The 26,972-nt window shown below is 40.8% G+C and overlaps 1 protein-coding gene across 3 annotated transcripts; it reads right to left on the minus strand.

The window, feature by feature from the left end:
• Nucleotides 1-2,431: 2,431 nt before the first annotated feature.
• Nucleotides 2,432-26,972, minus strand: LOC128526586 (membrane-spanning 4-domains subfamily A member 4A-like). Of its 3 annotated transcripts, none has more exons than XM_053498591.1 (8): nt 26,901-26,972; nt 22,874-23,061; nt 22,061-22,171; nt 21,912-21,968; nt 17,435-17,587; nt 17,121-17,228; nt 8,467-8,547; nt 2,432-2,604 (listed from the first exon to the last, which is right to left on the minus strand). In XM_053498591.1, exons 2-8 carry the CDS (start codon nt 23,033-23,035, stop codon nt 2,518-2,520), a joined length of 759 nt encoding a protein of 252 aa, XP_053354566.1. In that variant the 5' UTR covers nt 23,036-23,061; nt 26,901-26,972; the 3' UTR covers nt 2,432-2,517. The 3 variants fall into 3 exon arrangements, with proteins under 3 accessions (XP_053354566.1, XP_053354565.1, XP_053354567.1); XM_053498590.1 differs by lacking the exon at nt 26,901-26,972 and adding an exon at nt 23,803-23,879; XM_053498592.1 differs by lacking the exon at nt 26,901-26,972 and adding an exon at nt 23,678-23,745.

Here is a 26,972-nt window from a genome sequence, read left to right on the forward strand (position 1 = left end):
ACTTCCTTCTGCTAAAACACGGGGCAGTTGTGGCTCAGTGTATTAAGGCTCTGAGTTACGGATTGGAAGATCTGCGGTTTGAGCCCCAGCTTGGTTTCCGCTGTTGGGCCCTTAAACAAGGCCCTTAACCCTGTCTGCTCCAGGGGCGCTGTAAAAATGGCTGACCCTGCGCTCTGACCCCTGCCTACTAACAAGAAGCTGGGATATGTGAAGAATAAAGAATTTCACTGTGCAGTAATGTATGTGTGACGAATAAAGGCTTAACTTAACTTAACTTAATCCTGATGAGACAGAAGTTCTAGTCACAGGACCAGCTAGAAGTTCTAGATTCTAGATCACACTGTAACTTTAGATGGTCTTTCTGTTCCATTGAATGCAACAGTAAAAGACCTCATGTGATTATAGATTCCAGCCTTTCATTTAAAGCACATGTAGATAATATTACCAGGATAGCATTCTTTCACCTCAGAAATATTGCTATGATAAAAAATATACTGTCGCTAAATGATGCAGAAAAACTAGCTCATGGTTTTATCATCTCTAGGTTGGACTATTGTAATGCCTTACTGTCTGGTTGTTTAACTGGAAGCTTCAGCTAGTCCAGAATGCAGCAGCGAGAGTCCTCACTAGAACCAGACGATACGAGCACATAACACCTACTGTATCTTATCTTCACTGCATTGGCTCCTCGTGAAATTTCGCATTGATTTTAAAATAGTACTCTTGACAGATAAAGCATTAAATGGTCTCGCACCGCAGTACCTGGGCGAACTGCTAGTGTCTTACGATCCGCCATGCTTACTTCAATCAAAGGATGCAGGCTGCTTATCAGTACCGCGTATTATAAAAACTACAGCTGGGGGCAGAGCTTTTTCTTACAAAGCCCCAAAATTATGAAATCGTCTTCCAAATAATGTTCGGGACTCAGACACAGTCTCAATGTTTAAGTCAAGGCTAAAAACTTTTTTATTTAATCAAGCATTTTTTATAAACAGATTTAGTTTGGGTAAAGGAGCAGATCTGGGGAACTCATGGACGTAGAGTATTATGGTGAACTGGTGTGTTTAGATGCTGTCTTCTCCACTCTCATTGATCACTCAGTTCTGGCCTCAACTCTGAGGACTTGACTTGGCTGCGGTTGTTCGATAGTTCAAGATTGCAATTGTCTCCAATAACTACCTGAAGTCCTTATTTACATCAATTAACATCAACTGTTATAGCTGAACTGCCTGCCATCTAACACACTGTATAAATGCAGATTAATTCCTGCTTTCTGTTTCACCCAAATGAGGATGGGTTCCCTGTTGAGTCTGGTTCCTCTCAAGGTTTCTTCCTTGTACCATCTCAGGGAGTTTTTCCTTGCCACTGTTGCCCACGGCTTGCTCACCAGGGACAATCTTACATTCCATACAGACTTAAATAATTCTTAATAATTGTGTAAAGCTGTTTTGCGACAATAACAATTGTTAAAAGCGCTATAAAAATAAAATTGAATTGAACAAGCAGGATTCTGAATTTCACAGATTTATTTATTTATTAATTCATATTTTTTGATATTAGCCAAAATTTGAATTAAAGAGGAAATAAGTGTGCAGCAAAAATGACTGGCAGAAATTATGAAGATTTTTTGTAAATAAGTATTTATAAAACAAATTTACACAGAAGTGAATGCTAGCAAAAAATGATTAATATTGTGTACTTATTTTTTTAAACATTTAGAAATCTAGCAAAAGTTTCTCTGCAACAGATCAATTAACATTATAATTGATCTGTAATAAATCACTGTACTGTACATAGAATATACTTATTATTAATATATATTTAATGTACTGTACACTTTCTATTAAATGTACACTACCGTTCAAAAGTTTTAGAACACTTGCAAATTTCTTTGTTTTTGTTTAGTGATTTATTTTCTACATTCTACAACAATACTGGGGATTTCAAAACTATAACATAACACATATGGGATTAGATAATTACGTAACAACAACAAAAACAACAGTTAGTTGTTATTTTAAGACACAGAGGTCAGCCTTTCTGTAATAGTTCTTGCAAGAACAGTATCGTCAAGTGCATTTGCAAAATCCGTCAAGCACCATAATGAAACTGGCTCTCATGAAGGCCGTTCCAGGAGGGCGAGACCAAAACCTACCTCTGCCGCAGATGAGAAGTTCATTTAGAGTTATCAGCCTGAAAAATTACCAATTAACAGCACCTCAGATTAGAGGCGTTATGAAGTCTTTACAGAGCATAAGTAGCAGACACATCTCAATATCAACTGTTCAAAGGAGATTAATGCTTTTTTTTTTTTGGATGCCTTCAGCATTCCTTTACAATGTAGAAAGAAATAAAAATCAGGAACGATCATGGAGTAAGAAAGTGTTCTAAAACTTTTAAACAGTAGTGTATGTTGTTAAAGTAACCAATGATCAGAGTGTGATTGTGTTTTTATTTTGAGTTAGGTGAAAAAAAATATATATATTAACCAGAGTAATTTCTTATTAAGTATTATCCTCAGTTGTGTACTTCGCCTTTCTCATGGTACGCTGGGAGATTTACCACAGGTGGACTGCTCATGGACACATTGTTTATTGTAGTGACCTGTAAAACAAATGGTTGGTAAAGGATAAATGCAAAAATACAAAAAGAAAAAAAAAATTTCAACTTGTGGCAAGTAGACAAATATAATATGAATTCCAGCTAAAGCCCAGTAAATGAATGGTTTAACATTATGATTTAACAAACACAAATGTTCTGACACATATACCCAAAAGTATTCACTCAGCCATACAAATCATTAAATTTGGGTGTTCCAATCACTTCCATGGTTAAAGGTGTATAAAATCAAGCAGCTAGGAATGCAGACATTTGTCTGACTGCATTTGTCTGGCATTGTCTGACTGTATTGTGCCAAGTGTGAAGTTTGGTGAAAGAGGAATTATGATGTTGGGTTGTTTCTCAGGAGTTGGGCTCATTAGTTCCAGTGAAATAAACTTTTACTACTTCAATATACCTGTAAGGGTCCTCCACTAGAGGTCACTGTTTTTAGTTTGTAGTTTTTGTTGGCCGACTCAGTTTCCCAGCAGGCACCTTGGTCAGGTGATGCAGTGCACACCTGAACCGAGGTAGCCATCAACCAATCTATAAATAGCTGTCTAGACTGGGAAACTGGGTCGAGCATTTTTTGGGTAAAACCACTGTCAGTTATGTGGGCATTTTGGTTTGTTTTTTATCTGTTTAATTTGTACTTTGATTTTAGTTGTGTTAACTTGGGCTCTCTTATTTGGCAATGTCTCTGTGTATGTTTTGTGTGTCTGTGTTAGTGGAGCTGATTCAGTCCTGTCCTCCTGTGTTCTTGTGGTTAGCTAGAGCAGGTAAGCAGTTAGGTGTATGTGTGGCTAGGAGCATGATTAGCTAAATGCTATGTTGAGTTTATAGTACAGTTACAGTACTAGCATGCTTCTAGCCATAGCCCCTCTGTGTCTCTAGCTATCCTGTGTTTCCTCTCCCCCGAGTTGCCCAGTGAGCCTAGCCTTTAGGTGTCCCCTAGCCTAGCCTTTGATGTGTCCTCAGCCTAGCCTTTGGTGTGTCCTGAGCCTAGCCTTTGATGTGTCCTGAGCCTAGCCTTTGATGTGTCCTGAGCCTAGCCTTTGCTGGTCCCCTAGCTTAGCCTTTGCTGGTCCCCTAGCTTAGCCTTTGCTGGTCCCCTAGCCTAGCCTTTGCTGGTCCCCTAGCCTAGCCTATGATGGTCCCCTAGCCTAGCATATGATGGTCCCCTAGCCTAGCCTTTGATGGTCCCCTAGCCTAGCCTTTGAGGGTCCCCTAGCCTAGCCACTGGGTATCCCTTGTCTGTGTTTCCTCTCCCCCTAGCGTCCCAGTGTGCCTAGGTTTAGAGTGCGGTCCCTCCGGGCTTTGGAGTAACGACTAGCTTGTGAGTGCTGCCTCGCTTAGTCTTGGAGGGCTGCCTCGCCTAGCCACTGGGTAGTCTTTGTCTGTGTTTCTGTGCCCCTATTCCCTAGTGTGTTTAAGCTATTAGGTAAGTATAGCTTAGTGCATGTTGGGGCTGAAGACATGCTTAGCTAGGTGTATGTGTAGCTAACTGCCATGGTTAGGCAATGCTTAACCATGTTTAGCTAGAAGCCATGCCTAGCTGATTGCCATGTCTTTAGCCCTTGTCCTGTCCCTCTCTTGGTCTCTCGTCTCGTCTTTACGTGTCTCCTGTCCTCTCTAGTGTCTCCCGTGTCTCTAGTGTCTCTAGTGTCTCCCGTGTCTCCCGTGTCTCTAGTGTCTCCCGTTCTCCCTAGTGTCTCGTTTCAGCTCCACACCTCGTTTATGTCCTGTTGTGTTTGTCCCCCTGTTATGTGTCTCGCCGCAGGGCGTGTTATGTGTCTCGCCGCAGGGCGTGTTATGTGTCTCGCCGCAGGGCGTGTTAGGTGTCTCGCCGCAGGGCGTGTTAGGTGTCTCGCCGCAGGGCGTGTTAGGTGTCTCGCCGCAGGGCGGGTTAGGTGTCTCGCCGCAGGGCGGGTTAGGTGTCTCGCCGCAGGGCGGGTTAGGTGTCTCGCCGCAGGGCGGGTTAGGTGTCTCGCCGCAGGGCGGGTTAGGTGTCTCGCCGCAGGGCGGGTTAGGTGTCTCGCCGCAGGGCGGGTTAGGTGTCTCGCCGCAGGGCGGGGTAGGTGTCTCGCCGCAGGGCGGGTTAGGTGTCTCGCCGCAGGGCGGGTTAGGTGTCTCGCCGCAGGGCGGGTTAGGTGTCTCGCCGCAGGGCGGGTTAGGTGTCTCGCCGCAGGGCGGGTTAGGTGTCTCGCCGCAGGGCGGGTTAGGTGTCTCGCCGCAGGGCGGGTTAGGTGTCTCGCCGCAGGGCGGGTTATGTGTCTCCCCTTGTCTGTGTCTTGCCAGAGAGCTCCTGTTAGCACAAAGTTAAGTATCATTTAAGTTTGTTTGTTCCTTTGTTTGTATCTTTATTTATACTTTGTTTAACTATCATTAAAAAGACTCTTTTTTTGGTTACACCACCCCTCTGCCTCTATGCCTGCTCCTTCCGCCCACGGCGTCAACACCTGCCAATACACCCAGATCGTGACAGAATGCTCGACCCATCAAGGCATAGCAGAGGGGGCTGGGACTTTAGACCCCTCAGCCTCACGTGGAGGCCACAGCTGCAGCACCCTTCAGCCTCACGTGGAGGCCACAGCTGCAGCACCCTTCGGCCTCACGTGGAGGCCACAGCTGCAGCACCCTTCGGCCTCACGTGGAGGCCACAGCTGCAGCACCCTTCGGCCTCACGTGGAGGCCACAGCTGCAGCACCCTTCGGCCTCACGTGGAGGCCACAGCTGCAGCACCCTTCGGCCTCACGTGGAGGCCACAGCTGCAGCACCCTTCGGCCTCACGTGGAGGTCCCGGCTGCAGCACCCTTCGGCCTCACGTGGAGGTCCCGGCTGCAGCACCCTTCGGCCTCACGTGGAGGTCCCGGCTGCAGCACCCTTCGGCCTCACGTGGAGGTCCCGGCTGCAGCGTCGTCGTGCGCCTCACGGGGAGGTCCCGGCTGCAGCGTCGTCGAGCGCCTCACGGGGAGGTCCCGGCTGCAGCGTCGTCGAGCGCCTGACGGGGAGGTCCCGGCTGCAGCGTCGTCGAGCGCCTGACGGGGAGGTCCCGGCTGCAGCGTCGTCGAGCGCCTGACGGGGAGGTCCCGGCTGCAGCGTCGTCGAGCGCCTGACGGGGAGGTCCCGGCTGCAGCGTCGTCGAGCGCCTGACGGGGAGGTCCCGGCTGCAGCGTCGTCGAGCGCCTGACGGGGAGGTCCCGGCTGCAGCGTCGTCGAGCGCCTGACGGGGAGGTCCCGGCTGCAGCGTCGTCGAGCGCCTGACGGGGAGGTCCCGGCTGCAGCGTCGTCGAGCGCCTCACGGGGAGGTCCCGGCTGCAGCGTCGTCGAGCGCCTCGAGGAGGTCCCAGCAACACCAGCAGGCCTCATGTGGAGGCCCCCACCTTCGTCCAGTAGCCCTTATTCAAGGCTCACCGCCTTCGGAGCGACACCCCAGCACAGCGTCTAACACCCGGCTTCGATGTCGGGCACCCACCGCGGCACGGCGGAGGAAAAGCCAGTACTGCATCGGCCGCCCGGATCTATAAATAGATCAATCAACCAATCTATAAATAGCTGTCTAGACTGGGAAACTGGGTCGAGCATTTTTTGGGTAAAACCACTGTCAGTTATGTGGGCATTTTGGTTTGTTTTTTATCTGTTTAATTTGTACTTTGATTTTAGTTGTGTTAACTTGGGCTCTCTTATTTGGCAATGTCTCTGTGTATGTTTTGTGTGTCTGTGTTAGTGGAGCTGATTCAGTCCTGTCCTCCTGTGTTCTTGTGGTTAGCTAGAGCAGGTAAGCAGTTAGGTGTATGTGTGGCTAGGAGCATGATTAGCTAAATGCTATGTTGAGTTTATAGTACAGTTACAGTACTAGCATGCTTCTAGCCATAGCCCCTCTGTGTCTCTAGCTATCCTGTGTTTCCTCTCCCCCGAGTTGCCCAGTGAGCCTAGCCTTTAGGTGTCCCCTAGCCTAGCCTTTGATGTGTCCTCAGCCTAGCCTTTGATGTGTCCTCAGCCTAGCCTTTGATGTGTCCTGAGCCTAGCCTTTGATGTGTCCTCAGCCTAGCCTTTGATGTGTCCTCAGCCTAGCCTTTGATGTGTCCTCAGCGTAGCCTTTGATGTGTCCTCAGCCTAGCCTTTGATGTGTCCTGAGCCTAGCCTTTGATGTGTCCTGAGCCTAGCCTTTGCTGGTCCCCTAGCTTAGCCTTTGCTGGTCCCCTAGCCTAGCCTATGATGGTCCCCTAGCCTAGCCTATGATGGTCCCCTAGCCTAGCCTATGATGGTCCCCTAGCCTAGCCTTTGATGGTCCCCTAGCCTAGCCTTTGAGGGTCCCCTAGCCTAGCCACTGGGTATCCCTTGTCTGTGTTTCCTCTCCCCCTAGCGTCCCAGTGTGCCTAGGTTTAGAGTGCGGTCCCTCCGGGCTTTGGAGTAACGACTAGCTTGTGAGTGCTGCCTCGCTTAGCCTTGGAGGGCTGCCTCGCCTAGCCACTGGGTAGTCTTTGTCTGTGTTTCTGTGCCCCTATTCCCTAGTGTGTTTAAGCTATTAGGTAAGTATAGCTTAGTGCATGTTGGGGCTGAAGACATGCTTAGCTAGGTGTATGTGTAGCTAACTGCCATGGTTAGGCAATGCTTAACCATGTTTAGCTAGAAGCCATGCCTAGCTGATTGCCATGTCTTTAGCCCTTGTCCTGTCCCTCTCTTGGTCTCTCGTCTCGTCTTTACGTGTCTCCTGTCCTCTCTAGTGTCTCTAGTGTCTCCCGCGTCTCTAGTGTCTCCCGCGTCTCTAGTGTCTCCCGCGTCTCTAGTGTCTCCCGTGTCTCTAGTGTCTCCCGTTCTCCCTAGTGTCTCGTTTCAGCTCCACACCTCGTTTATGTCCTGTTGTGTTTGTCCCCCTGTTATGTGTCTCGCCGCAGGGCGTGTTATGTGTCTCGCCGCAGGGCGTGTTATGTGTCTCGCCGCAGGGCGTGTTATGTGTCTCGCCGCAGGGCGTGTTAGGTGTCTCGCCGCAGGGCGTGTTAGGTGTCTCGCCGCAGGGCGGGTTAGGTGTCTCGCCGCAGGGCGGGTTAGGTGTCTCGCCGCAGGGCGGGTTAGGTGTCTCGCCGCAGGGCGGGTTAGGTGTCTCGCCGCAGGGCGGGTTAGGTGTCTCGCCGCAGGGCGGGTTAGGTGTCTCGCCGCAGGGCGGGTTAGGTGTCTCGCCGCAGGGCGGGTTAGGTGTCTCGCCGCAGGGCGGGTTAGGTGTCTCCCCTTGTCTGTGTCTTGCCAGAGAGCTCCTGTTAGCACAAAGTTAAGTATCATTTAAGTTTGTTTGTTCCTTTGTTTGTATCTTTATTTATACTTTGTTTAACTATCATTAAAAAGACTCTTTTTTTGGTTACACCACCCCTCTGCCTCTATGCCTGCTCCTTCCGCCCACGGCGTCAACACCTGCCAATACACCCAGATCGTGACAATACCAAGACATTTTGGACAATTTTCAACTTTGTGGGAGCAGTTTGGGGACGGCCCCTTCCTGTTCCAATATGATTCCGCACCAGTGCACAAAGCAATGTACATAAAGACTTGGATAAGCAACTTTAGTGTGGAAGAAATTGACCGGCCTGCACAAAGTCCTGACCTCGACCCAATAGAACACCTTTGGGACCAATTAGAGCGGCGAGTGCGAGCCAGGCCGACGTGTGCATGTGTACATATAGTATATATATATATATATATATATATTGTATTGTATGTATAAGTATATACATTTAACTCAAATGAACTTTTCACTCATACCTGAATGTTAAGATTTTGTTTGATCAAAAAACTTTTTTTCCTTTTTTTTTGGACTTTGAGGCTCTTTAGTGATTTTAAATTTCTTGACAACATCCTGCAGATTTCTCTTACCGGTTGTGCTTGATAAGTTGGGATGGAACTGACCATAAGAACACCACTCGCAGAGTTTGGAATCACTGTAATAGTGTTCAGCTATACAAAACATACACAGATTTATAGTTAGACAATACACAATAATTATATTTGCACATGTTTACAATAGGTGTAACACCCCAAATTCTTCACTATAGTCACAATACTCTGATCATTCCTGATCTTAGATAAATATAGTTAATGCATAGTTAGTGTCACATTAGCACTGGTCTTTAGATCCTGACTGAAAATTTATCCAAATATGTGGAAAAATGTTAAAGCTTTGTTAAATGCAGGATGAAAGCCCTGAAGATGGCACTGGTATGTATGGCTTGCCGTGTGGTCTCCGTGTTTTAGTCACTGTTTAATTTACAATGTCTCATTTCTACTGGTGTACGATCAATTAACACTTCTTACAATACGTTCTATTGTTGTCAGACTTTATAAACACAATCTATGAGGCAACCAACACCCTTTACTCTAGCAAACACATTGGTGAACCTCCGCCACTATGATGGAGTGCATGGAGTACAAACAACCCCATATGTTTGCACTCCATCAAAATGAGTGCAAATGCTGTAGGTGCCAAGGAAAACTGGAAGGGTTATCTGTAAGATTCAAGGCTCACACTCATCACCAGTTTCTTATTTCTGGTCTCTTACCCAAAGGTCATTATATTACACGTCGCTCACTGCAACCCATCTATCAATGTATTGTGCATTGAATTTATCTCAGGTAACTGTTTCCCTGTTGCTGCAGCAGATGATTAATTCACTGGAACCTTCTTTCACTAAGACGTGTGTCGGATTCCGAGGACGTCTCAATAATTTGGAACAGTTGAACAAGGAAGAACAGTAAACAGTGAAGTTTATTTTAGTTTTGAACTCCAGTTATTTCATATGGAACTAAAACATCCCATTCTATTTGTTGTTATTTACCATTTATCAGAGTTCAACAAAGATTTTATTACTGGCTGTGTTTCTACCCAAAGTCGACACTCTGGATCTAATTTTATCATACGAATTGCATTTATATTATGTTCAGATATGTGATGCTTATTTTTCTGATCATAACCCTGTTAAGTTTGGTATTAACATAATGGAGAAAAAGAAATTACAGGCGTCCTTTAAGATTTTTGAAGAATGCCTGTCAGAATATCAGAAGACTGTCAAGACTAAATATTTTTTTCTGATTTGATTAAAAACAACCATCACAGACCAATAGTTTTATTTAAACCATTAAACACTGTTTTAAACACCCACAGAGACTACCAGTCATGATATTACTGAAAATACGAGAGAATCTTTTAACATTCATCAATGTCATTAGAGCACTTATTACACCTCCTGCTCATGAGCAATCTATTCCCGCAGTGTGGTTAACTTTCCTGAACCCTGTTTCTCTCTCTCTCCTTTGCATGATACCATTGTTTATTTGAAACCAACATATTGCCCCTTGGACATTGTTCCAGCCTGACTCAAAATCTTTACTGTAATACAATTGGTCCTAGCATATTAACATTAATAATTAATCTTAACTAACATTGATCGTAGTCTTAGAAATGGAATTGTTCCTGATGCTCTTAAACATGCAGCTGTTTAGCCTGTCCTGAAAAAGCCTAATCTTGACAAATTTTACACTGATATCAAAACTGCCTTTTCTATCAAACATATTAGAGAAGGTTGTGTGAAGGTTTACAGCTCCAGATTTTTCTAATTAAAATTGCATTTTTTTTGTATTACTATAGTCTGTTTTTAAAACACACCCCGCAGCACAGGAACAAACCTTTTTCTATTGATCTTTAAAAGACGTCTGATTCAGGGGATCCTGTTATATTAGTGCGTTTTTTTTGTTTTTTGTTTGCACTAGGGACCTTCCCTGTAAGCCTAGTGGATCTTCCTCTGAGTCTCCCCTAACTTGTGTGGTACCACAGGGTTATATTCTGGGTCCCATCCTCCTTTTTAATATACTGTATACGCATATACAGTAGTTGATCAATTGGAATGGTTATTACCGTCGCGCTCACCGCCGCGTAAAAACGTCAGCGGCCAAAATAAATCAGTTGCATTTCAAAGTCATTCGTAAAATGGCCGCCAGGTGGCGCAAAGTGACATTTTCGCTCGTTGCCGTAAATACAACAGTGACCGTTATACAGCGTATCTCTGTATCGGTTTATTGTTATTTAAGTTCTGGATTATTTCAGGTACTTTAAACACATTGTTGGGTTGCTCATGTTGGCTCATATGAGATGTAGTTTACAAATGAACACCTGGTTGGGTTATTTTGACCCAACAACTGGTTTATTCATTATTCTTTCCTTTCTCCAAATATCAGCCTGCAGAATGTTTGAAATATTACTGTTTATTGTGTTACAGGTGTAGTTTTAAGAGTTGTTTAGGCAGAAATGCGTGTGTATACAGCTCAAAACCTCCATCAGTTATTAAAGATAGCGGCTATTTAGAAAACATGCCTAGTGATTTCGGAGCTTCAGGAAATCTCCCGGCGCTCTGCGCATAACACCGGGCCAACTCATGTCGGAAAGAATTTATAAACGGTTTCTAAACATGGGCTATTGTTTTTTTACTTATAATATTTGTTAATTTAATTTAAATGAGGTTTGGGCTCAGGACTTCGACTCGGCATCGTGATTCTCCTCTTTAATTTACTCCATAGTTTTAATCAGCGCTCAGCCGCATGCATGAAGTTTTCCAGAGCGCACCGGCAGAAGTAGACTAATGATTATGAACGCGTCGGGAAAACAGCAAGCAGACTGACTCTGACCATTTAAAAAAACGTTTGCGTTCATTTTCTGACGTGCTCAAGTTCACCAAAAACAATACAGAGCAGCGCAGCTTACAACACTTACAAAATCACAACACTTACAAAATCACAACGTTTATTCGTTATTGTGAGTGCGCTTAAATAAAAGTTGAGTCTTATAAAGGCATGTAGTCTTATATAGTTTTATTATATAGTTTTTGCACATTAATCTGACAGTTTTTTCAGCCTGTCACGGCGTGCGCCCAAATCAATATCGCTCCTCGCTCACTAGTTAGGCGGCCTCCCCTTCAGACATGCGAACCAGCGGGACCGCAGAATTACACATGACTGGTGAGCTATCGTTGCTATCGTTGCCCGGGCTTGCACCCCGCGCTATAAAATACTTGGGGTTTGTTGGGCTACAGTGGATTTTACTACGCGCTGTGTATTCAGCGCGCGTGCAACAACGCGGAAGTGCGGCATGCAAGCAGGGCAAATGGAACGCGCCCCGGGGACTTCAAAGGAGTGAGAGGTGGGAGGGGGCGGTACGGCCATCCGCGGAGAGCAGAGTCAGCGCGAGCAGACGGATGGCCATTGCACTCACACCGCGTAGTAAAATCCACTGTAACCCAACAAACCCCAATCATCACCAGCCGTGCCTTATTCCGTCATGTCATGTGGGCATTATAAGCTTTGTATTGAAAACTTCTGACTAAAAAGTGGCAGCTGGCACGCCTAAAAATAGACGCAGGTTATTTTTTTAATAGTCTAAATAAAAACCCTCCGATTTAATTTCCTATAGTCTAACCAGCGCTCAACCGCACGCATAGTTTTCCCGAGCGCGAGGAATTTTTTTGTGCTAAATAATGTTTATGCAGTATAAGAATTCCTATTAATCCTGGGTTGTTCTTTTAGTGTCACTATAGTGCTTTACAATGCCAGACAACATTCAAATACAAATTATTCACCCTCCCCAGGTGTGAATCGGCTGTTCTCACCTATACATTCAGGGGAACTGAAATGCACTTCTCCCCACTTTAAAAACCTCTTGAATCTGAGGCTCTTCTAGAGACTTTCAGTGATTTCAATTTGTGTAATTTTAATCTCCTGGATTCTAGATTCTAAAGTTGACATTGTTACCTTTTTTAATCATTGGAATGGAAGAATTTGAGATTTTCCTTATGATAGCATAAATTGCATTGTTTTTAATCAGTCTATACACAATAATATTCTTTGGTATTTTTTTTTTTTTTTTACGGGTATGGGGGCTATCTTGGTTCATTAATCTCCGTGCCTGGTTTAGGTTTAGTATTCAGTGCGCATCTGTTATATTACAACTATCATAACACTTAAATACCTTTTATTGGGGGTTAAGTGACTGATGTGCCGAACATTTTTCAGCTGAGTCTTTGTTTCACTGAAAATGACCGCGACACCCCTCTCTCTCTCTCACACACACACACACACACACACACAGAGCTGACCAAATCATTAGCACGTCCCTCCCCCAAACAGCACAGACATTTACTTTCTATCCATTTACTTACACCTGAACTGAGTTGTTTGAGTAACATGGGTCGAACCCGTTACAAATCATAACAGTCTACTGCATTTCATTCTTATAATAACGCAAAAACACATGCGGGGCTGAAAGACCGACATCTGCTGACCCTAAAACAGATGCAGGATTATTTTTTTATAATCTAAATAAAATGCTTTTTTAAACATGGGCTATTGTTATTTATATGCAATATTTGTTAATTTAATTTAAATGGGGTTTGGTCTCCGAAATGTTGAGCATCAGGATCCTCTTCTTTACTTTCCTACGTAGAATCAGCGCTTAATCGCATGCATTAAGTTTTGTAAATTCGTTTAATGTTTAATAGTAAATAATGACCCCCGTTGCGCTGTACCACCGCTCGGAAAACCTTATGAAATACAAGTTTAGGACAATTATGATGATCTGCCACGGCGTGTGATGGGTGTACGCCCAAATCTACTATAACTACTCCCTCACTCCGTAGGCTCCCTAAATAGCCGGCAAAGGGACGGGGCCACCTATTTGTGCCGGCTGGCGATAATTAACGTTAATATGATCTCGGGCTTGCTCCGCATTATAAAAGCAAGGCGCGGAGGTTTGTCCGAGGTCTGGGAAGTACGTGATGTAATGGAGAATATAAAAAAAAAAAAAAAAGCATGTCAGTGGGGAGATGTGACGCGGCCCAGGGCTTTTAAACAAGGACACTAGAATTCCGCCCTTTGATCTCCGCGCTGAGGACAGCGCGAGAAAGAGCTGCGCGAGCTCCCGCGGCATCTTCACTCCCGCACCGTGCCCGCCCTCGCAGCCCCGCTGCCGAAGAGGAAAAGTTATGGAAGTATAATAGTGCCAAAATTCCTCAAAGCAAAATAGCAGGTTGAATTACATGAACTGAAAAAAACATGTTGCAATAAATATGTTTGAATTTTTCTGCATTGCAATTTGATCTGAATTGAAAAAAATCCTTAGAGCATTTACAATGTTTGAAATTTTTGCCACTGCAATTTATTGTGGTTGTATATTTCAAGTAAAAATGTAATCCAAGCATTTAAAATTCAATGCAAAAAGATTCAAGTTACTAAATTGCAGTTCAAAAATATTTTCAAGTGTTAAATACAATCTTCATTATTTTTCAATCTTACAAATTCAGGTCAACAAAATTCAGGTTGCAAAAATTCAGGTAACAAAATTCAAGTCGCTAAAATGCAGGTCTTTACATCCGGGATATCACAGGCAGAGCAGTGGAGAGCCGATTGCTGCTGTCCGTGCCGCAGTGTACTTTAAAGTGTGCTTCCTGCTCCCTGTGCAGTCTACTTCTCAGAAACTACTTACCGATCGGAACGCAGCCCTCTTAACTTACAGGCCGGGTTGCCAGTTGCACAATAAAGTGTGTGTGTTAAAATTACTCCTCTGCCGTAAACGCTATATTCAAAGCAAAGCCAGCGCTCTTTCATTCACACGCGCGAGCGATGGGTTTCCCGCCCCTGAGCTCGGTGATGTTCAGTCACATTCAGTAACAAGATGTGATTAATTTCCTCAGCAGCAGCAACAACATACATGCTGTTTAGACTTTGTTAAATTTATATTGCTTATAAATAAAGGTAAACACAAAAACTTTGTAATTAGGAAAAACGTAAAGTGTGGATAGTACGGTTTAATGTCAGTCTGATTAAAATATAATATAAATAAATTATATAAATTATTTTATGCAATGCAATTACAACATTTCAGTTTCAGTTTAATATTAAGTATGAAGTCATAAGTCTTCATGTAGTTATTTAAACAGTTAGTAGTGTATATGTGACTGTTTCATATATGTGTGTGTATGAGTGAAGTTTGATTTAAACTTTATACGGCGACTCATAAATACCTGTCGCACTGTGACATTGTCACATATAACATTGTACATCAATGGCTGCACTGCAATTAACCCCATTTCTATTTTTTATTGTAATTTATATTTATTATCTTTATATACTTTTTATATATAGTTTTTGTCCATCATTGCACTAGTAACTCTGGTCAGTTCTCACATTACCCTGTGTATACTGACTGTATACTGACTGTAAGATATACAGTGTGGAGTCTATAACCTGTCTTACTGTTACTGTCTCTATTGCTGTTGGATATCTGGGATTTCCATCGGGATCAATAAAGTATTAATCTATCTATCTATCTATCTATCTATCTATCTATCTATCTATCTATCTATCTATCGTATATATCTGTCTTTATTTTTTTGTCTGGAATTGTTCCTATCAGTTTATTCGCACAGAGTCAGACTTCTGCAGTTACTCTGGTGTCACGCGCTGAACCCATGCTGTTTGACTGCTTCCTAAATTTGTTTCTGCTGCTGTACTGAATTTTTCCACAGACTGAACATTACCGAGCTCAGGGGCGGGAAACCCATCGCTCTCGCGTGTGAATGAAAGAGCGCTGGCTTTGCTTTGAATATAGTGTTTACAGCAGAGGAGTAATTTTAACACATACACACTTTATTTTGCAGGAAGCAGGAAGCACACTTTAAAGTACACTGCGGCACGGACAGCAGCAATCGGCTCTCCACTGCTCTGCCTGTGATATCCCGGATGTGAAGACCTGAATTTTAGCGACTTGAATTTTGTGACCTGAATTTTTGCAACCTGAATTTTGTTACCTGAATTTTTGCAACCTGAATTTTGTTACCTGAATTTTATCGACCTGAATTTGTAAGATTGTATTTTTAACACTTGAAAATATTTTTGAACTGCAATTTAGTAACTTGAATCTTTTTGCATTGAATTTTAAATGCTTGAATTACATTTTTACTTGAAATATACAACAACAATAAATTGCAGTGGCAAAAATTTCAAACATTGTAAATGCTCTAAGGATTTTTTTCAATTCAGATGAAATTGCAATGCAGAAAAATTCAAACATATTTATTGCAACCATTTTTTTTTAGTTCATGTAATTCAACCTGCTATTTTGCTTTGAGGAATTTTGGCACTATTATACTTCGATAAAAAGTGTGGTTAGGTTTTTGCGTCAGCGAGAACTCGCGCCGGCCATCGACAGCGGGAGAAGCGCCGTCACGAGGGAGCGTGCAGGAGCGCTGCCTCCGCGTGCTCAGTTCTGCCACTCGCACCAACACTTAGCATCAGCTGTGTGCCCGCATGCCAGTGTGGCACAGCCCCCGGAACTGCACATGCACAACCTTTATCCCATTCTTTCCTTTCTCCCTCCTTCAACACTTTCCTTTCCCATTTTACCTAAATAAATTACCCTTTTCCCGTAAGACCTCGCCTCGTGTCCGTGCTTTATGGTGCCGCCCGTGCAACATGGGTCGAATCCGTTACAGATCATAACAGTCTACTGCATTTCATTTTTATAATAACGCACAAACACAGCGGGGCTGAATGACCAACATCAGCTGACGCAGTAGAACGTCCTGACAATGTTATAATTTTTATGGTCATTTATTTTAGTTAATAAATCTACTATAAATTTAAAGAACACAAGATATAAGACGACACAAAACCCTACACGCGTCTTTTCTAATTACACGTGATAAAATTTAAAAGGTCACTGTGTTAACATTTATTTTGTTTAAATTTGATCCTAATAAGATTTAATTTAATTTAAATTCTACATTTGTATCGTCATTTTAGTTCTGTGATTATAAATTTGTTTAACTACAATGTTTTACTTGATTTTATCCGCCACTACGTGCAGTTCTAAAACTCCGTGTCTCATTAATCCAGCAGAGAATGAACTAAGGCATGAGGCGTCAGCCTGTAGTTATATAGCGCCACTCAACGGTAAAAGCCAGCAAACGCACAAAGCCAAACGGTACCGCCGAGCGCGGCGACGGTAGGACCTACATTCCGATTGATTAACCACTGTACATGCGAATGCATGGCCACGTCTGAGCTTTCATCCAGACCTTGGGGCAGAGAGGAGTAACTGGTCTGATGATCTGAGATTTCTTGACAATGTATTCGTTGTAAAAGCTCAGAGATGTATTGAATTGTGAATTTTGTAAAACCATTTAAAAAGTAATAAAACAGTTACCATTATACCATATACTATTTAATAATTAATATTAGCGGCACCTACATTAGAAACTTTTAAATCCTGATTGAAAGTTCACTTCCTTTTACTGATTTTACACCTGGTTGAGACATTTGTTCACCTTGTTCCGCTATTCTTTTTTGTTAATTATTTGACTTTTTAGCTCCACACCAGTTTTATCATAATAAAGAAACTCTCCTTTGACATGTGTAAAACCTCAGAAAACTGTGACATTCATCTTAAAAACAAACAAATAATTAATAGATAAGTAAACAGTATTTACAGTAGGTTGATTGGGGCAGAAAGCTTTGCAAGTGAAGGCTGAAACTGCGATAGAGATGGCAAACTGGAGCACAGAGAAAACTATCAGAACTCCACTGATTCCTTTGCTCTGAAATATAGATTCACAGTATAAAAATACAGCTTTCAACTTTTTTTGTATTCAGATGTTTAAAAAATGCTTTCAATTTATTGACTTTAATATACTTAATATATTTTTGTTAACCTTTTATTAAATTTTGTATTGGTAATTTTTTTTGCCAATTCTTACCCTTGCCACATTTTACACTAAAATCATAATAAATTAGTAAATTATACCATTGATGAGTAGTAATAGCTGCATCCATAATTGTAATTATAGTAGCCGCAAGAGTAAGGATACGGGCCAAACACGAAATCCAGAGAAAGCATTACGATGGCAATTCCTGCAGCTATCGTGCTAAAAATATTCAGCCCCAGCGCTGCCTTCACCTGAGAAGATAATCAGAAAAGATTAACAAAAGATTTAACAAAAATGTTGTTCATCATTCATATTAGTGCGCATATGTGGCAATCTGTTAATAAATTTTAATTTTTATTAGTAAACCGGTTTTGTTTTATTGTTTCCTTTTATTTAAAAAGAAACCATTAAGTGATTTACACAGCAAATTGTGCAAAGGTGATGCAGAGAAATTTCACTATAAAGTGTATTTGATGTCTTTATTGAAATTACCCAGTTATTACTAAGATATTGCTAAATAATTTTAAAGTTCTGAGGTTTTATTACAAGTGACACATACCTGTAAATCCATAAGACCCCTGAAATGTATTTCCTCCAATTTATAAAATTTTCTTTGACTGGGCATGTGTGCTTTAACATCATTATCATATAGTTAGCATGATGCTAAAATGATTAGCATGTTGCTAGCATTATGTTGTTGTTGTTGTTGTTGGTCTTTCGGCTGCTCCCGGCAAGGGGTCGCCACAGCGGAATATCCTATGCTAACTATATTATCTTGCTAGCATGTCGATAAGGTGATTATCATGTTGCTAGCATGACTCCATTATGATTAGCATGATGCTAACATGATTAGCATGTTAAAAATATAAGATAAGTTATTCCTTTATTCGTCCCACAGTGGGGGCAAACATAAACATAAAGTAGTGACAGTACCGTGTATAAATACAAAAAAAAACATTATCAAAATTAAATATTTATACACAGTACAGTATATAAAACCACAGATGTGTTAAATTTTATATCTCTACCAAATTCCTGCTCTACATTAGAATTAGAAGTTGGTCCCAATGTTAGAATGTTAAGTCTATGGGGGCAATTTACCCCTCACCCCTTAGAAAAGTCACAGTTTGTAGACAAAGTTTGTATGTAAAAAGAATAAAATATAATAAAAAACATATAATAATAATAAGCCTGTGAGATAATACTAGTGTTTTGCTTTGCAAGCACCACTAATACTATTTCTACTAAAAATAATAATAATAATTATTATGATGAATTAAAAAAACTGCTTAAACACAAAAAAAGCAAATGCAATATAAAAAACTTGGTACCATAATGGATTAACCCTCCTGTTGTGTTCATTTTCGGCTCACACTCATAATGTCCTAATCATAATCATAATGTCTTCGATCATTGTGGTGTGAAAAATTGCCAGATCAATGTCCACATCCCATAAGCTGGATGCAGATTCGTTCCAGGATCTGTAGACACCACAGAAAAATCAAAACACCCACATCGGCTTTAATAGTAGCCAGGCCTACCTCTTTCCTGGTGTTGCCATAAATCCTTCTCCCTTCCAGGTTTGTCATATTCATGATATGGCATATCAGGTTGTTGTTTGGTTCCATTTTAAAATAAAAGGAGAAGACAACTTCATCTGGTTCTTCTTCTTCATCAGTGTCAGAGTCTTCCTCCTCAGGTTATACTTATGTATCATCCTCAACCTTGGACTCTTCCTTCTCTAAACCCTCCTCACTGTCAACCTGGCTTCTCTCCTTTTGATCACTGTCATTGCCAAATAGAATTCTACGACTTCACGTGCAGTATATCTCTTGGCCATTGTGCTCCCAAAGACTTAACCTGTGATTAAGGCCTCAAAAAAGCTTTATATAACAGAGCTGCAAGAAAGCTGTATGATTGAAACAATGTTGAAGTTTTGTTTTTTTAACAGTTAAAAATTATGTTGTTGATAGATTCCCGTCCATGTTGCCATGGACGTCAAAGGGCATAAAAAGTGTGATATGTGTGTGTCTCCTCAAAGACACCTGCGTGTTGAGGTGTGGGAAAGGAGTGTAGAAATGTGCGTGAACTCTGTTTTATATACTAAGGGTACTGTATATATACTGTAGCTTTACCTATTCTGATCCAATGATCGGGAACCCCATGGGTGTATACAAGTTTACTGCATTTTTTAGAATCTTGTAAATTGGTCAGATTTGACCTGAACACAAAAGGAGGGTTAAATTCACAAGAATGTATGTTTTGTACCCACAGAGTTTTTGTGTCTCTCACATGAATACTAGTGGCTAACAGTTTGCAGGCATGATAATTAGAATTCAGTAATAATGCTTGTGTGTGGGAAAAGTCTTTGTCTTATAGCTTTCTAAGCTGTATGTGCTACTCGCTTCTGACAGTCTGTATGTATACATATAATACTGTACTGTACAGTGTTAGTTCAACACTCTGGGTATTCCTTCAACAGCAAGATTTGTGTTGTGCATCGCTGTATAGTTAAATTTAATAAGTGTCTTCATGGGTGTAAAATTAAATTGTTGTTACAGTAGCAAGAAGAAGTATGTGACCCTTTTGGAATTTCATGGTTTTCTGCATTAATTTGTCAAATAAAGATCAGATTACATTTTATGAGTCGAGTATTGACAAATATAACGTGCCTGAAATAATAACACAAAAGATTCTAATCCTTTATGCGTTATTAAGAACAACCTTAAATAGTGCTAATGAGATGTAAAAGTAAGTAAAAGCTTCAGTTAATGGCCTCAAAAAAAAAAAAAAAAGCTGATTGGATTAAGATGTTGATATACCTGGAGTCTTGTTAAAAAATTAGTTTAAAGTTGTGGACTAGAGCCACTTTTGACTGATAAAAAAAAAAAAAAAAACTTTAAGTTTTTAAGAAGAACACGATTATGAGAGCCAGGCCTCACCAAAAAAAAAACTTTCAAAGGATCTATGATCAATGTCACACCTGTACCTCCACAGTCCAGAGGATTAAGATCTGGGTCTCCGGACTACTGAGACACAGCTTTGTCCCCCCCCAGTGTGTCTATGTTGGTATGTCTCCCCAGCACTAATTATGTTCACCTGTGTCTCTCCCCTGTGTTTCTATTTAACCAGTCGAACCCGGAGAATCACGTCCGTGCACTGTTGTCGTTATGTTTGATTGCTGCTGGTCACTAACCCGAGACGTCTGCATGTTTCCTCCTCAGGGCTGAGCCAAAGTCTGCAGGGTCGGGGTAAGGTCTGTCACAGACAGACACGTTTTTTCGTCAAGTTCAAGGTCGAAACGCCAAACATCGGGCTTGGAAGCTCTTGTGATTGTCACTTTTCGTTTGGAACTAATCTTTGTGTTTAAGCATTTATCCGCCTGCAGACCCAGCCTGAGGAGGCTCGGAAGAAGCACGCTCTGTTGTTTTAGTTTATATTTTGTGTGTTTTGGTTGAAAAGACATTCTGAAAAATAAACAAACTGCTGAAAGGCTGTATATTCACCATTCCTGCATTTGCGTCCTTTAAATCTACACCCAGATCATGACAATCAAGAATTGTTGATTTGCATAAAGCTGAAAAGAGGTACAAAGTGATTTCAAAGACTTCATCTGTCTGCAGTTATTTAAATAGAGACTTTGGGACTGTTTCTCTCCCAAAAAGAGGCTTGTGACATTTTTTTTGTCGCAATGACCTAAAGAGCAACAAAGACTTATCAATTGGGTGATGAAACAACCCTGAGTGATAGCCAAAGATTTGAAGACATCGTTGAAACTGTCTAACATCTGTGTTCATGAGTCTACAGTACATAAAACATTGAACAAGTAGGGTGTCCAAGGCAGAAAAACACAAAAGAAGTAGCTACTTATTAAAAATTAAATTGGTGCACACCTAAAGTCATCATGAAAAGATCATCCTAACAATAAAGTACGGTGGAGGAAACATCATGGTTGGCTTTGCTGCATCAGGACCTAGCTATAAGGGTCAGGCTAAAATTCCTCTTGGTGATGTGCAGGTCTTATACATACAAGCGTTCACTTACTTTTTTCACTGCCATTATAAATGTTCAATGTATGTGTTTAATAAACACATAAAAGTGTAACATTTTATAATTTCTATTACTATTTTTGGACACATTATATTTGTCAGTACCCTTGACTTAGATCAAGATCAATGACATTTTTTTTTTATTCCGAAAGGTTTACATACTTTTCCTTGCCACTGTATAATAATAATAATAATAATAATAATAATAAATGTGTGACTTTTTTGTCGAATGTAGAACTAGCTAAAGTAAGAAACAGGTCTATGTCTATTAAAGTAGAATTCCAGTGACTTGTTTTGAATTTGCTTACTGGTAATGTTTTAAAACATTATAGAATACAAATTCAAGTCAAAACAGTTTAGGAAATAAATATTTTTTTTTAAAAAGTGACCTCAGGTGTTAATAAAAATATCTCAGAAAATAAATACAGAGAAATCTATATTATACTACTATGTTATACTAGACAAAAAACTAAAAAAAAAAATCTGTGTATTTTCATGCTGAAAGATTCTGTTGATGTTTACGTACCACACAGACATGAAGTTTGTTGCTCGCTGAAACAGCCAGAGAACCAGCAATGATGTGCTGTAAATGCAGAGTTTTATTTTAAAGTAACACGATATTTACTCAGTATCTTTAGGTTTAAAAAAAGAAAAGAAAAACAGGAGAAAACTTACAAACAGTGAGCTCCAAAAAACAACTCCACTGTATACGCTGGGATTGCCAGCTAGGATCGCCAGTACGATACCAAACAATATGGTCAACACACCAATCATTATTTGGACAACCTGTGGTCAAAACACATTCTTTTTAAAATCCTTTTAATAAGTATGTAAGTATTTTTTTGTGAAAAAGAAATAAAAATCACATTTCTTTACAACAGTGAGACAATTTTTTTTTTTTTTATAATATGCCCATCACTGTGAAACGAGTTACATAGATTTGATAACAATCCTGCATGTCCGTTAATACAACTTTTAAATATCACTGTGGACCAGGTACTCTTCCTGTGTGTGTGTGTGTGTGTGTGTGTGTGTGTGTGTGTGTGTGTGTGTGTGAAGGTGAGAGAAGAAGGGAAGGGGCATGCTGTCCAATGACACGCACACACACACACACACACAGACACACACTAACGGAATCAATGCAGGCTGACTGGGAGAGAGAGAGAAAAGTATCTTTAACCTCTCTAATGAAACTTGCTTTTGCTTTATGCACGTGCACAAACGTCTGTTATATTAAACACACATATACAAGAGGATGGTAGCATGGGATTATCCACAATTCTGCAGCGCAAGATAAAGGAAAAACATTAGCTCAGTTGTGATCATGTGACGCTCAGCATAAAAATAAAAAGCGCATGCGTGCCACCTGATGCTCCATGATATTTGGTATTCATAAATCAAGCCCCGCTTATTTTTCAAGTCAAAATTTAATAAAAATTGCGCAAACCAGGTTACTCGCAATTCAAGGTTCCACTGTATGTAACTTACTCCCAGCGCTTTGGGTTCTCCTTTCAGGAAGTTTTGTAGTTGACTTTGAGTCTGGGATAAATTTTGTTCTGTTGCAGCTGGAACTGTTAATGAAGGAACAACTTTGGTGACTATGGTGAGGCCACCTTCCATATTAGTGAGGGGTAGAGAAGCGCTGGTCATCTTTAAAGCACCTCTGGATTTGTAATCTGTGAACAACAAAAAAAAAAACTGTCAGGGTTTACTAACAATATGTTGGTATAATGTGAGGAGAAATGGGAGTACAAAAGTACATAACTAAAATGTAGTTTTAAATATTTTGAGCAGCTTCCAAAATACCCTGTGAGAAACACCATTTTTGACATTTTAAAGAGAAAACTATATACAAAGAAACAAAACTGTATACACATTTAAACCAAAAAAAAAAACATCTAACAGTCCAAATCTGTTCTGGACCAGGACACCCCAAGCTATTCACTGACATTTAGTGATGATAATACAGAACAGGAAGAGACAAATACCGCTGAACTACCAACCATCTAATAATCCCTTATTTACTACTTGTGCCTTTAGTGGATCATCAGTAGAATGAACAAATTAAGAACAGAAACATTATAAATCACTTCCTGTCAAATCTCTCTGAGGACATGAAAATAGTTGAAAATAGGGTCAAACAAACCAAAAACCAAAAAAATGCAACCATTTTGTGGTAGTAAGAAGCCTTAAAACAAATCAGAATATCTAGAACAAACCACAATCAGTGGTTTACACAGAATAAGAAGGACTTCTAACGAAGAAAATGTCAAACAAGCAGGAAATTGCGACCTTTTGGAGCAGTTTACAAACAACTGCTAGTGAACACAATGATATGAGTCACTCTGCCTTAAAGGAATATACCTTGCCACTATCAAACATGTCCTCTATCTTTAAATAAAAAAAAATAAATTCACCTGTGATTGTCACGGTACGCCAGGTAACACCCATTTCTCGTGACAAGCCATGATCACCTGCAATCCCTTTCCACACTCCGTTCCACTGCTTTCGTTTTTCTGCCTCATTCATTCATGCTCAAGCACACCTGCGTCTCATCTCATTCACCACTCTGCGCTAACTCTCCCTCAAACAGCCAATTCTTGCCAAATTATTGCATGCTTATAGCCCAGTGTCTTATGCCCTTTTTGCCCAAGTAAGATTTCTGTTTTTTCACGTTGGCAAACCTTTTTGCCCTCAAGGATTACGTTTTTGCCACTCGGAATAAATTTGTTTGCTATGATGACGGATCTACCGGCTTTGATCTTCTGCGTCTGCTTTCGACTACGGCCAGAGGTGGAAAGTAATGAATTACATTTACTCGCATTACTGTAATTGAGTAGATTTTTTGTGTACTTGTACTTTTTAAAGTAGTTTTTAAAATCTTTAATTTTACTTTTACTTAAGTATGTTTTGTTTAAAGTATTAAACTACATTTTAAATATTCACTTCTGAGTAAAAAATAAATAAATGAAAATTAAAAATAATACAATTAATACAACGGGGAAGGAAAGAAATTGCACCCCGGAAACGACTGCACTGATTGATTGATTGATGGGCATCAAGAACAAACACGCTAAATTCACAAGAACCATGGAGATGGACAAAATAGATGCCAGTGATGCAGACACAGCTGAAAGTGATGCCAACAAATTAAACAGATTAAACCCCTGGTCATATTTAAGCGACCACTTTGATTTCAGGCACAACAAAGGGGCCAGATTAATTATGCAAGGGTGTTCCATCCCCCATCCCACCCCAGCTGTTAAAAAAAAAGTAACTCAGTAACTTTTACTCTGAGTAAAATTTTAATAAGCTACTTTTTACGTTTACTTGAGTAGATTTTTAAAAGGGTAACTTTACTTGTACTTCAGTAAAAGTTCACTGAAGTAACAGTACTTTTACTTGAGTACAAGATTTTTTTACTCTTTCCACCTCTGACTACGGCTCTGTCTAACCCCCCAGGATTATTCTCATTTGGACTACAGGTGTGTGTTTTCTAATTCAGTTTTATCGTCAGTGCCTCTGTTTACAACCCTGACTTCCTTTCGCGGCTGCTCTTATTCTGTGTGTTGGAAACTGCAAGCGCTCTGCACCTTTTGATCTCGCGCAGCCGCTTTCACCCTGCGCGTTGTATGCGCTCTGTACCTCGGATCTGCATAACCTCTGCCCACAGCCGCTTTCAACCTGCTCTGCCGCCCATACCTACATGCATCTTGACATTTCATATTTTGCTCAATTTCGCCTCTTTTCTGCTTCCAGCACACTTTTCATTAAAAACATTAAACTCAATCTGATCTGTTGTGTCTGCTTTTGGGTCCTTCAGCCTGCCCGACACAGACAACCTCCTGACAGTGATATTAAAACACTTGACTCAACCAAATCAGAACATTTATACAAAAAAGAAATGTAAGTACAGGGGAACCTTGGATTACTAGCATAATTCATTCCAAAAGCGGGGTCCTTCAAAACACTCATAAACCAAATTTAATTTCCCCATAAGAAATAATAGAAATTTAAATAATTCATTCCACAGCCCCAAAAAATAAATACAAAAAAATAATTAACACAAAATATAAGGTAAAAATAAAACTGCACCACGTTCCCTCCGATCCTCCAGCACTGCTCGCCTCATCCCACCATCTCTCAGGGATCGAGGGCGGCATTCATCCAGGCTCTTTTCTGTTCTGGCACCTACACCTGTTAACCTAGTTAACCCAGTGTAAGTATGTATCCAATGTTGTAAACATTAAAGCACTTTTTGTAAGTCGCTCTGGATAAGAGCGTCTGCCAAATGCCTAAATGTAAATGTAAATGTAAAACAAATTAACCTTGACTTTACCTTAAAAAAAAAAAAAGAGAAATCCCGAGAGATGTGTTTCCGTTTGTGAGAGAAAAAACGTTGGCTCAGTTGGGATCACGTGACGCTTATACGTGATACTCGGTACTCGCAAACCAAGACTTGTTCGTTTTCCAAGTCCAAATTTATTACAAATCTTTGCTCGTCCTGTGGGACACTCACATTACTCGCAATCCGAGGTTTTACTGTATATTCTTAGAAAGAAAATCAATTGAATGAGGAGACACCAAGCACGCATATAAACAATGTGAAATCAATTTACAGACAGTTGAGAAGGCACGCGGTCATATCCTTGGGTCATTTAACTGGAATAAGTGGCAAGACAGTCAACTTGAAACAAGTTTTTTTGTGTACCCTTAAATAACAAGGAAAGGAAATGAAAACATATGTCACCTATGTAAGTGTGATGAGACTGTCCATCACATTGGCACTGAATGGGAAACACTAGCCAATGCGTCCCATCTATGGCATCACAACAATCTGGTAAAATACATCTACTAGACTCTAGCTAAGGACTCAGTGGTGAGATGAAGGAGCATCGAATCCTGGCAAATGCTACTTCAAAAAATTCCCTGCTCAAACTGTTGTCTTGGTTAAACCAACAGCTATTCATAACTTTAACACACCTATTCACCAATAAACGTTTTTAGTAGACATCTCAATGATGTCAGATATATTTACATTATCATCAGCTACAAAACAAGTTTAAAAGATTCATAATGGGTGCTAGTGGGAAAAATGCTAAATTAATTAAATGATTAACTAAAAACTTGTCCAACTATGTCATCTCTGCTCCATAAAAAATAAGTGGAGATATGCACATCATCCATCATCAGCAGAGATCCTCACTCTTAACCCTGACTATACCAACCCGAGATGTTCATCAAGAAGTATCTTTTTACCTTAACTTCAGGATAACGTCTCAGGATTTTGTCCACCTTTGAAAACCATACTTTTATTTACTCTGAACATGACATGTGAGGGAAATCTACAAAGCATCCATAATAACCCAATTTGCAAGGCATAACTACAAAAGAAAACCAGTTAAAAGCATTTAAATGCCATCATCACACTTTAAAACAAACACTTATCTGGTTACTTGCCTGTTATGAAAAGAAAAGCAGTTATTTTAATAAAGACAGACAAGCTTTATTTTACCTCCTCAGCAGTGCAGTCTCTCTTTATCCCTGTTGGTGCTAATGATTGCTTTCCTTTCTCCCTCGCTCTGTG

This window comes from Clarias gariepinus, chromosome 6 (genome assembly GCF_024256425.1).
Source record: "Clarias gariepinus isolate MV-2021 ecotype Netherlands chromosome 6, CGAR_prim_01v2, whole genome shotgun sequence".
Lineage (NCBI taxonomy): Eukaryota > Metazoa > Chordata > Actinopteri > Siluriformes > Clariidae > Clarias > Clarias gariepinus.

Bases quoted from the DNA above. Each gene is read 5' to 3' on its own strand.
- LOC128526586 (XM_053498590.1), bottom strand. From the start codon at position 23,836: ATGGGTGTTACCTGGCGTACCGTGACAATCACAG. The intron at 21,969-22,060 runs GTAAGTTTTCTC...CTGCATTTACAG, and splicing joins TTTTTTGGAGCTCACTGTTT to CACATCATTGCTGGTTCTCT. The intron at 2,605-8,466 runs GTAAGAGAAATC...TTTGTTTTACAG, and splicing joins CAACTTATCAAGCACAACCG to GTCACTACAATAAACAATGT.